Source organism: Protopterus annectens, chromosome 6.part1, assembly GCF_019279795.1.
Source record: "Protopterus annectens isolate FY-2018-M chromosome 6.part1, PAN1.0, whole genome shotgun sequence".
In the NCBI taxonomy this organism is placed as follows: Eukaryota; Metazoa; Chordata; order Ceratodontiformes; family Protopteridae; genus Protopterus; species Protopterus annectens.
The window spans coordinates 165,230,171-165,242,702 of record NC_056738.1 but is presented as its reverse complement, the minus strand read 5'-3'; the positions used below and the strand labels follow the sequence as shown (position 1 = coordinate 165,242,702).

Below are 12,532 nucleotides of genomic sequence, written 5' to 3'. Positions count from 1 at the left end.
GAGGCTGAGGGGGTTTGTTTCAAAGGATTTAGGCATTGAGCATAGTGAGGTGAATGGATTTGAGTGGTTTAGAGTGTGTTAGTGTGGTGGATGTGGGCCCAGGATTGGGATGGATGTCACCAGAGAGTGACAGGGAAACTTGGTGGGGAATGAGGATAAGGTGGTTTATTACTGATGTGGAATTTGAGTGGTGGAGGGGGTTGAACTTTATGTGATGAACATGGAGGGCTGAGTTAGGAGTCTGTGATGTGGGTAGGATTTTGAGCAAGAATAGTAAGGTGTGGTTACTGGAGAGCAGGTTGTGTGCTATGGTGGTAAAGGATGATATGTGGGTAGGTATGGAAGTGGATGTGGAATGAGAAGGTGAGATATGTTTGGGGTTAGAGAGTTGTGTAAGCAGAGTAAGACAGTAAGGCAGGAGAGGAAGAGGAATTGGGTTGTTAGCTGCAGAAGGTGTGATGAGGTCAGAAGCATTATTAAGGTTGAGTGGGGTGTGTACAGACTGGTCTGTGTATGTTGGTGGGTGGTGTGTGGTGTGATTGGATAGCAGGAGCAGTGGGAGGGGCCAGAAAAGGATAAATCTACAGTTAGTGGGAGCAGGTGGGGACTGGAGGCAGGTTAGGGGAGTGGAGTGAGCCCATAGGGTGAACGGACTGGGTAAAGCCCAGCCAAGAGTTGAGCAGAAAACTATCTGTGCACTATGCTTGTGCCAATGTAGGTTGCTGGATTAGTCTATCATATATGAGTGCTTCTAGTTATAGCAGAAGATGTAGACTTTCAAGCTGTAAGGGCTCTATGTAGTACTTTTAAGAGTGACTGGTGAATGGCTTAGATGTTGGGCTGCTAGGTAGGGAAGAGGGGCTGTTTGATTGCTTTAGAGAGAAGCAGAGTGGCAGGGGACTGCGGCTGGGTGGGGTGGCTGGATGGCTGATTGGAGAAGAGTTGTGGAGTTCTGTTGCCACCTAGTGGAAACCTATGGATGGAACAGATGGGCAAGAGAAGGAATTGGGGTCCCTGTGCGTGTGCATGCTAGAGGTAAGCACTCAATCTGAGAAAGCACTCACTATACACTGTATTGCTGACAAGGCTAATAGAGCTTGCTTACATGCACTTGTGGTGGTACACATTGTGGGGTGTTCTGTGGGAAAACCAGAACAGTAGATTACTTAAATTAACTACTAAGATTGAATAAGGGGCAGATCATCCTTTTCTCTGCTAAACTTTAAAAATCCACGGTTAGTATTTATCCTTCAAGAAAAATGGGAAGAAGGGATAAATACTAGTAGTCCTTTTTAAAGTTTAACATGAGCTATTCAGATGTTATGATTCATTTTCTTGATGTTGAGATCTGTAAAACTCTGAAGGCAAACTTACTACACAACTATACAGAATGGACTGTTATTGCCCTTCATATCTGTATAGGAATAGCATGCATTCACAGCACATATTTCAGAATGTCTTTAAAGGTCGGGTAATGAGAATTTCTCGCCTTTCAGATGAAACCTCTAACTGTGAATGAAGTCTACATGGGCTGAAACTTGAATTTATGGATAGAGGTTATCATATGGTAGAACTAGATGAAGCCTGTAGAATTGTGAGGCTAGAGAGGTCAAGATGAGCTAAACCATATTTCTGTAATAGATGTGAGTTACCTCTTCATAAGCAGCAAAGCCTTAACACTTTGTCTATGAATTTATCCTTTAGTCAAGATGTTCAAGAAATACAAAATAATACTATTAGACATAATTTACACATTCTACAGGTAGATGAGAAGGTAGGTAGTATTGTGGGATCACAACCCAGGTTTTTATATAGAAACAAAAAGACACAAACAGCGGCCATGTTACAATAAGCCCCAGACAGTGGCTCCTTTGAATCCCCCAGGATCGGAAATGTCAGAATTGTGCATTTTGCTTATTTATTGATGAGAATATAACTTTTAGATATCCGGATACAGACTATATATGGTATCTTAAAGCCCATGCCAAAGTCAATATGAAATACCTAGTTTACCTAGGCACATTGTAAAACATGCCCAGTCTTCTAGGTGGGGAAGACTAACAGGCGACTTAGGGAAAGAATCAGGGACAACAGTTATTGTACACAAAGAGGCTTAGAATATAGTGCATTGGCTAAACACACCAAGCATGCAGGGGATGAGCATACTTTTTTATTTTTAGTGCTGTAAGTAATACAAGAGAACTGTAGGATGGGTGATATTACTAAACAAACTGAGACGCTGGAACTTAAATAGATTTTGAGGTTAGCTGCACATTTGGGACATGGGTTTAATGATTTATATTTCTTTGAAACCCATACTGAAATCTAGAAAATTGAAGAAATTAAATTTTTAGAGTGAACGTTTTAAGTATGTCATGCTCATGGGTTTATGTATCTGAAGTTTTTATGGAATTTCTTATTTGTCTGCTTTGACTATGCCTTGTGTTAAATAATTTCACTTTAGAACTCTTGAATAGTTTAATTGAATAATTGTTTTATCTGGGGTGTGTGTATATATATATATATATATATATATTGGTGGGAGTTGTTTTTAGAAAATGTCTGGTGAAGCAATGACACTATTGCGAAAACGTTTACAATAAACCAGTATTCTTTTTGAAATTTTGAGTTTGGAGCCTGTCTTGCTTCCACACCAGTTTGTACTACTTTTGTTGTTTCTTGCATTCTCTCTGGTGTGGTTAATTGCTGGAGTATTCCTTGGTTTTGCTGCTTTTCCAAATAGATACAATAATTATATATAGAAGCACAATGTACATTCCTAGAAAATAATAACAAGTCACTGTTTGTATTTATATTAATGATGTCACCTGCGTATTGAATGAAAGGGATTTCTTTTGGTTATTTTATACGAGTCATTTATGAAAGTGTTTAGCAGGATAGGATCTAGTATAGATCCCTATGGATCACTAATGGATATAGGTAAGAAAGAGGAATATTCATGCATTCATTTTATTGCCTGTTGTCTGTCTGGCAAGTTGTAATGGCACCAAGAAAGGGAGAAGAGTTGAAGACCTATTGATGATACCCTGTCCAGAAGTAATTGATTAAATACAGTGTCAACAGCTTTGGGCAGATCAAGAAATAAATACTAATTTACTAGAGTCCTTGTACTGGTTATTAACCTAGATAGTGAAACTTCTCAGCGCTGTATTAGTGCTGGAATCTGAAACAATGTTGTGTTCGACAGAGCAGATTATTATCGGAAACATGCATGAGGAGTTGGGCCTGTGTGCATTTTTCAGATATTTTTGATAAAATAGAAAGCACAGCGATGGGATGATAGTTAGAAAGATAAGTAGAGTTGTATGCTTTGTGAAAGGGAATTATGAGGACATTTTTTCCAGATATTTGACACATCATTTTCCTGAATAGACCTATTTATCATGACCGTGACTGAGTGAGCTAGAGATTCTGTTGCCATTTAATTATATTTTCCGGGGACATAATTTGTAACAGGAGCAGAGGGTTTCAGGAGTTTTTAGTCATGGACACAATAATAAAATAAATATTTAGGAGAGAACCCTATGGGATATGTTGTGGACAATGTTTAGTACATGTAGTGAGTGGATATTAATCATACATACATACACACATACAAATATTTCAAGCACAGGGATTAATGCCCTAGTAGCCTGCCAATATGCCAAAACACTTGTTCCCATAATAAGTGTCCAGGCTGTTCTTACAAATATCTAAACTAGTGCTTGCTTTAATATAATTTGATAGTCTGTTCCAAGCATCAGCTGCTCTATCAGAGAACCAATTAGTACACTTCTCATTCCTACAGAATCTTCTACAGGCTTGTCTGGTGATTCTCTAGTACTTTTTGATAACTGCAAACATTCCCAGAGGTAGTTGTCTCTAAAAATCCTATTCACCCGAATATGGTCTCCTCTTAGATATCTATGAGACACTGTACAAGTTCAGATCTTTTACTCTTTCACAGTCACTTAAATGTTTACATCCATGGATTCCCTTGGTATATTTCCAGTGTATTCTTTCCAGCTTATTCTTGCTTGTTTTCTTATAAGGTTCAATATTGTTATTCCATACTCAAGTTTGGGTCTAATGTAAATAACAAAACAATGACTTCATCATTTCTGATTTCCTACACTTTATAAATCTTTTTATACAACCTATAGCTCTATAACTATCATTAACCAATTGGTTGATATGATTAGAATAACTCAAAGCTGAATTTGCTCATATACTCGGGTCTTTAAATGAGCCTACAGTTTCAATCACTGTGTGCTGTATTAAATATTCACCTTTCAATTTATGTCTCCCAAATCTGATATGCCTAGTTTTTGATGTATTTATCAGCATATTATTCTCATGTGCCCAAATGGTTAATTTATTCAAGTTATTTTGCAGATGTGCCTTATCTGTAACGCATGTAATCAGTTTACCCAATTTTAAGTCATCTGCATATAGGCTATGGAACACCTCAGATGAAAACGTTAGGTCTAAAAGATACACTCTAAGCAAGTAAGGGCATAAGACAGAGCCCTTTGCAACCTGACTATACCCAAGAATTTCACCTGCCCAGATGCTGTGTGATACTTACCTTGTCCTGTTTGTAAACCATGCAGCTATCCATCTAATCAAGAGTATATTGATACCTAGTCACTCTAATTTATTGATCAGTGTTTTGTGCATGACCCTGTCAAATGCTGAAGTTAAATCTATATAACTCACATCACAGCACAATTTTTCATTCATAGCTGTTATTATATTGTTATAGAACATCATGTTACAGGTGGTAATAGATCTATTTTCATCATATGCATGCTGATATATGGTTTCAAATGCCAGCCTATCCAGTTCTGACAATAACTTATCCACTATTACCTTCTCCATTTATTTTTCACAACATGAAAGTGGACTTAAGGGTCTGTATGACTCTTGGTTTGTCCTACTCCCCTTTCCCTTAAAGGCATGCTTAATAAGCGCATGCCTCTTATCTTGAGGAATCTCCCCATATTAATATGACCTAGTAAATAATAGATATAATGGTACTAAGTTCTTCTTGACGAATTTTCAGGTCATTATTATTAATTCTGTCTCCTCCATGTGCTTTGTTTGGATCCACTTTGAGCAGTTGCTTTTCAATATAATCTAATTTGATTCCAGTATTTCAGATTACCTGGATGTCACTAGGACAACTTATCACCCCCTCTGTGGAGCCAAACTATTTTGCATAAGATTTTGTAAGTATATCTATAATCTGCTGTACCTGAGAATAAATTTTAGAATGCATACAAAGTTTGTCAATTTGTATGTCTTTACTCCTTCCACATCTTAAGTATCTATAAAATGGTTTTCTATTATGCCAAATATCGTTATATAACATTTTCTTAAATATTTTCTTGATCTAGTCTCACACTATGCTTACGTTCTATGTCCAGCTTGCTTATTTAATTTTCCCTGGAGTGTACAGTGTTCATAGACAGATCTGGCATCCTGACTTGTGCAAAAATGGGAAAAGGGGGTTATGGAGGGAGGAATGGTTGGATGGATGGATGGATGGATGGATGGATGGATGGATGGATGGATGGATAGACTGATGGATGGACTTTCGGAGTGTATAATATATGAGATTAATTGGCTGGCTATGGTTTCTGATTTATTATTGTAATAGGAAGAAGATGGGGTTGGGTGACCTGGGTTCAGTAAAGTATTTATGGATGACTAGAATAGCTTTGGGTTATTATGGTGAGTATCTTTGAAGGGGAGCAGTACATTTTCTTATCTTTTGTAACATGTTGTTTTCTTGATTTTCAAACATCTCACTCCAAGAAAGAATGCAAAAGTCATTGAAGTGCCCGAGTGTAAAACCTAATTTTACCTTTAATACTTTATTAAAATATATGTAAATGTCATCTTTATTATAATAATGTTGGGAAAAGTTCTCCATAAAGGAATTAGCAGTTCAAGTGTTACAGTACAAAATATAGCAATCTTAGTAAATATTTTATTGGCATTGCTAGTGTTTTAGTATATAAATTGTTTTTATGGTGTCAGATATAAATAATCAAGCATGTGCCTGTAATAATGAGCATTACATAACTTATTTCTTTACTTATTTATTTATTTATTTATTGGACAGCTTGGGAACCTATGCATCTCTCCATGGGCAAGTCTATTGTAAACCCCATTTCAAGCAACTATTTAAATCCAAAGGCAACTATGAGGAAGGATTTGGTCTGAAACCACATAAGGAATCATGGAATTCCAAGAGTCCCCAAAGTGTAATTAATACTAGTAGTTCAGAAGAAAATCACCTAGTTCTGGATAACAATGAGGACATAATGAACATTTCTGATGCCAGATCACTTGTAGAAGAGCAAAATTCTGACAACTTGGATGGCTGTATACTGAAGTCTGCAGAACGAGGTAAATTAAGAATTGCATGGCCTCCTGTTGTTGATACTCCAAAGAAAGCGTTTGTGATTGAAGAGGAAGTGAAAGTCAATAAGCCAAAATGGCCACCAGAGGGTTCTTTGCAACAGTCATTCAATGAAGCAGCAAGTGATGCTTTACTGTTTGGACAAATGCAAACTAAATCTTTAGATGAAACAAATGAGAAATGTTTACATGCATCTGAGCATCAGGAACCAACTGAAGTTCAGAGTGCAGTGAATATTGAAGTGATATCAGGTAGTAATGGCTCTAATCTCCTGGACGCCAGCACCTGTGAGCCAGATGAAGATGTAAATGAAAGTGAAGAAATCATAACAGAAGAAGAGGAAGTGAGGCAAGGGATCAAGAATGAAACCTTCATAACGGCAGAAGAGGATCTCAAGCAAGGGCTCAAGAATGAAACCTTCAAAACAGCAGAAGATGAAGTGAAGCTACAATCAGAGAGTGAAGCAAATACAGGAATAGATGAGACAGGGGATGTTGAAAAAGAGAAATGTGAAGGTAATTTGCAAGAAATAAAGAAGAAACAGAATGAGCAAACAGAGCTGTCTGATTACACAGATATAGGTCAAGCTGCAGTAAGTGAAGAGGCAGTGATAAGCACAGAACACGACTTAAACTGTAACAATAACAACAGTTCTGAAGTTGAGCTTTCAAAGTTCAGTACAGAAGAATTTGATACTACAGGCTGTCTCATTCATCTAGAAGATGGTAATAATATCAATGACAAAATGGAAAATCTGTTAGTTGAAGAAAAAGAAAATGATTCCAAAATGATGAGTGTGAATGATAATTTTGAATGTAAAACTGAAAGTTACTCAGATATATTATCTGTTGTGCCTGTTATTAAAGAAGTAGATTGCATGACATCAGATCATTTTACAGACACAGACTGTGATATTTCTTTAGAGGTAAATGTAAGTAGTTTAGATGATGCCTCAGTGCAAATGCATAATACATACACATTCCTAGATGATGAAATTAGGAAGGAACCAGAACCAAATGAAAACTCTGAACTAACTGTTTGCTCTAGTGCAGTCAGTATGCCTACTTTGGATAAAAATAGAGAACAAGTCCTGGACAGCAGTGAGTTATCCTCCAGGGCTAGCAATGAAAATGTTTCTGTCATACTTCCTAAAGACAAATCTGATCCAGAGTTGAACAGTAAGTATTTAGGAAGGACTAATGATATGAAAGCACTAGACAGTAGTTTAAACTCTTCTGTGGATGATTTGCTAAGTCCAGAGTGGAGCAGTAGTAATGTTGGTCATAACTCAGGGGAAAACTCTGACAATCTGACTGTAGAGGAGCAAATAAAAAGAAATCGATATTACGATGACAGCGATTAAGACAGGGCTCCTTATAAGCACAACACTGATTTAGACTTTTTTCAACACTGTGCACCTTTTTACTATATTAATTGCATTATATGTAATTTATATTTTTAAAGGCTTTGTATTTTAAAAAGAAATTTCACTTCTAGACTTTGTTTTATCAAGTTTTCATTTTTTTATAATTCAAATGTCCATGGAGAGATGAAGTAGCCTTAGCTTTATCACTTTAATAAACAAAATTTAGCTGAATTAAATACATCCATTTTTTTGAAAGCAAGTTTGTGATATATTTAGATTTTAAATAAATACATAATAAGCACCTGGTGTGCATTTAATCAACATATAATTTCTAAAACGGTATTTTCATTTCTTACTTCAAAAGAAATTGAGCTGCTGCTCTAGCTTTATATATTATGTGATTGTTCTTAGAACACACTGCAGATTCTTGTTTTTAAATGTTGTATACAGCATAATATTTCATTTATTCTAATTGTTATATCAAATTTTACAAATAAGGGTATTCAAAGGATATATTTGCTGTTTTATGTTTGTATGAGCTTTGACTAGATTAATAGATATTGTTGTTATAACAGTTTGACTACAAGTGTCTTTTTCTGCTGTTTTCTATGCATAATAAAACCAGTTTTGAAATGGTGCCATGTAAGTTGTCTAGCAGCATTATGTTTATTTAAAGTTTAAGTGTTTTAAACTGGGCAATAAAAGCAAAAGTCAAATTATCCTTATGATAAAAATGATTTTATTCAGCCTTGAGTATTGAACCATAAATATTAATACAGTCTGGAAACATTTTTGACATGGAGGTATCACCCACATTTAAGGGCACTGGATACATGAAGAAAATGTTTCAGTGTCACCTAGTTTTTTAATGAATGTACAGAAAACACATTAATATGGTATAAGGAACTCCAGAATACATTTCCTACATATCAAGTATGCATTATCATTAGTAATGGGAGTTCTCAGTCCCAGATGAGTTCTCATTTGTGCTTCATTCTCACTTGAATGATGAAAGGATTGATTATTATGCTTCTGAAAATTATGCTGCAAAAATGCATGTTAACACCTCACTTTTCAGTACTACTTAGATCTGACACTGCTGTATTTCTGGCAGGTAGCTTCAGCAGTAATTGAATGGACATTAGAAACACCAAAAAAGATTACTACAATTACTATAGTGTTAATGGAAAGGTTTCAGGATTTGTCTAGCATGCAGTCCATCTGGGAGCTACTGTGTTCTTTAAATCATTCACTTGGGAAACTACTACTACTCACTTATAGGGCAGTTGTACTCAAAAGAAGAAAACATGGTAAATGGAATAACCTTGTGCTTGTATTCTATGTGAGACAAGAAACCTGCCTACTACACTGAACTGTGTGTGGTCTTATGAGAAACTTATAATATCAATCCACCCTGTTATAAAGAAAATATCATCCTATCATGTGTATACACAAAATGATCTAGCAGCATTTCATTTTCCTCAAATGCCTTTGGTCTTTTGTATACTCAGACTGCAAACATAGGCTCATGCTACAGTGCCTAACAATTAGAAAAGGTAACCATTATGAGTCCTTTTCAATTGACTTTTTGTTTCAATGTGTTCCAGTAGGAATATCAAATATGTGCTACAGTGTGGCTATTTATTCACATAAGAAATGTAAACTGGCATTTACAGAACTATTCCTCATGAACTGTGACACATAATATCAAACAACTTTAATCAAGGCAACAATTTCAGCATTGAAGAGCAAATAATTTAATTGAATCGCTGAACATTTGCCTCTTTCATTTACAACAATGCTCATGATTATAAAATTTATCTTGAAGCATGAAAAGCAATAGAAAGTTATGAAACATGTTGCAATATTGCAGATATAGCTAAGTTCTGTAACATTAAATTGACTTGATCCAAATCATATATACACACATCTTGAGAACTCATGTAATGAACACAACAGATTACTTTTTCTACTGCCTCCCCAATGATTTGCACATCGATATGGTTATCTTTAGCTTTCAACTTTACCTTTGAAATATGATGTGAAAACTGCCACTTATTCTACTCTTAAGGCAACTTCATAAGGAATAAGACTGCACTATAAATTTATTGTGAAAATATGATTGTGAGAATGTTTTCTTTGGTATTGCAGAACCACTGATGATCAATATTTTTACTAAATTATAAATTGTGCACTTACACAAATTTAAATACATTTTGTATTGCTTTCATATCCCATATCCATTCACAACTATATCTTACTCTGACAAGTAAGTTGGCATTGCCATATGGACTGATGTTTCATTTACTGCAAGTTATTTACCATAACATCTAGTCTTATCTGGCCAGTAAATACTTACAGCATTATATAAATTAGCATATGTCATTTTATTCACTTGGAATTTCGGTTTTCTTGATGTGAATATGCTATAATTTCATTATCTTGGTAATTCTTTTATTAAAGTCACCCCATGTCACAAGCTGGATTGCCAACTGGCTCACAGCTAGGATACAGATAAAACAGAGAAAGTTCCTCCACGAAAGAACCACTTACCAGTGGATTCCCACAAGGTTCCATGCTAGGACTCTCCTGTTTGGCATCTACTTTTCTGAAGTAAATACTGATAACAAATGGCTCTGTCTGACTAAATTTGCAAATGACTGTAACCTAGGAGCAGTCATTAAACCCCCAGATTACTTAGTCATCCTGCAGGAGGACTTGTCTCAAATAAATAATTGGTGTCAAAATCAAACCATGGTCTGAAACTAAATGCCAAAAAAATGCATTAGAGTATCCTTTAGGAAGTCACCTACCCAAGGGATATACCACATTGACAACAAGTCCCTGAGGATTTAACCAGTTGCTTGGTATTTGGGAACATATGTGGACAGTGTTTAGTGTTGTAAGAAACTCCAATATTGCACAGCTTATAAACAAAGGGATTGTGTCCAGATCTAAGGCTGTCATTGTTCCTCTTTATTCAGTCCTTATTTGGCCACTCATTAAATATAATTCCCCCTTTGGCACGTATTTGTTCAAACAAATGCAACAACTAGAATGCCAACAGAGATACCTTACTAAGATGATACAAGTCCTAAACAGAATGTCCTACATAGACTGACTCAGAGTCCTGTCACTATACTCAATATCCTACATACTACTAAGAGGTGTCCTGCAGCTGGCATATAAGGCATCCTACAACCCATTACTGATGGATTTACTGCACATCCACAAGTCAAATGGCATCAGAAATACTCAGTTTCTGGATCTAAACCTCTTCTGCAATATCAACAGAACAGTTTGGAGGGACAAGTATATGTCACAGAGGGTACTAATGCTGTGGAACAGATTTCCTATGCACATAAAACAAAGTTTATCCCTGTCCATTTTCACGTGCAACTGTGGATGAGAAATTTACCTCAGGACTGCTCTCTGTACCACTAATAGACAGACACAGCTCTTAAATGCTTTATCCCAAACTTGGGTCACCTCAAATTATCTATGGTATGATCCTACTTATTTTTATTAGGGGTAATAAATAATTATCACCCATGGGATTGGTAAAGCCAATCTATAATCAAATGGGATGGATTATTTCAAGCACAAAAGTGAAACTGGCTTGGCTAAAAATGGCCCACAAAGGCAGCTGGCCTAGCACTTACCTAAGAACCTATCAACCTATAAAGATCTGTCTGGATAACTGAAGTGAGCACTGTGGCATACAAGAAGCATACAGACACAGATAGATAAAGGAAAAGACCATTACCACTTAAAGAAGAGGAAATTATTGAAGACTAGAGCAAACACAATCTGAGACAAAGTGGTGGATCTGATAGGAAAGAGCTAGTTCTTTTATTGTATGTTTTAATGAATAAGTACGAGAGAAGGAAAGAGTCATAAAGCTTAGTTAGACATTGTTAAGGAAATAATACTGAATGATTACTATTGCTCAAATTATAAAGAAAAAGAAGAAAAGTATGCCATACAAACTCATACATGAAGAATTACAGAAGATAAGATGACATCAATTATTTGACTAATGAAGAGACTATGAAGGAGAGTGGTTTCTTACTTTTCAGTGAAGGCAATTTGTTCAGGTTTTAATTTTCTGGTCACACTTACCTAAAGTAACTAGTTGCTGAATCATTTCCTTTCGTTACATATGCACTGTAACATTACTGTCTGTGTGACACCACTGTGACTACAGTGGAGATGTTCTCCATTCTCCATTGTCATGCAATTGTAATGTTACTATATACAAGAAAGTGAGAAGTGAAAACCCCCTTGTGAAAAATAGTGTGTTCTTATAAATGTGGGTAGATACTTAAATTCTCGGTCAATTGTGTTTGAGGGATGGGGGTGATTAGTAGTGTTTGCTGTATCACACTGGAAGTCATCCTAAAACTAAAGCTGGACAATGCAATGATATTAATAAAATTCATTGGATTCTTCAGAAAGATATTAATGGACAGTAATCATACTTTTGAATATATTTTCAATAAATTACTTTTGGTAGACACCTAATGATGACAGGAGGTTAGATATGGCTAGCCTTTGCAAAGGAGGTACGATATAAGAAATAAAAGGTCTGTGCTAGCCTTGGTAAAGTGATAACATAACAGAACAGTCAGAAAAAATAAGCAAGAATAGTGAAAATTGTGCAGTTAGACTAGTCTACAGTCTTTTATTTTCTTTATAAGCAACAATAGAAGAGGCAATTGAAGGAAAATTTGTTG

At 35.8% G+C, this 12,532-nt stretch overlaps 1 protein-coding gene across 3 annotated transcripts in view; it reads left to right on the top strand.

Annotated features, from left to right (window-relative positions):
• XIRP2 (xin actin binding repeat containing 2) overlaps positions 1-8,442 on the top strand; it is a 1,245,171-nt gene extending 1,236,729 nt beyond the window's left edge. For 2 of the 3 annotated variants that reach the window (XM_044075601.1, XM_044075603.1), the window contains one exon: positions 6,131-6,254. Coding sequence is in view for 1 of the 3 variants with exons in the window: in XM_044075604.1 (XP_043931539.1) it covers positions 6,131-7,793 (1,663 nt within the window). In the remaining 2 variants the exon portion in view is untranslated. Of the gene's footprint in view, positions 1-6,130 lie in introns of all 3 variants that reach the window. The other variant, XM_044075604.1, reaches the window with a different exon arrangement.
• The last annotated feature ends 4,090 nt before the right edge of the window (positions 8,443-12,532 follow it).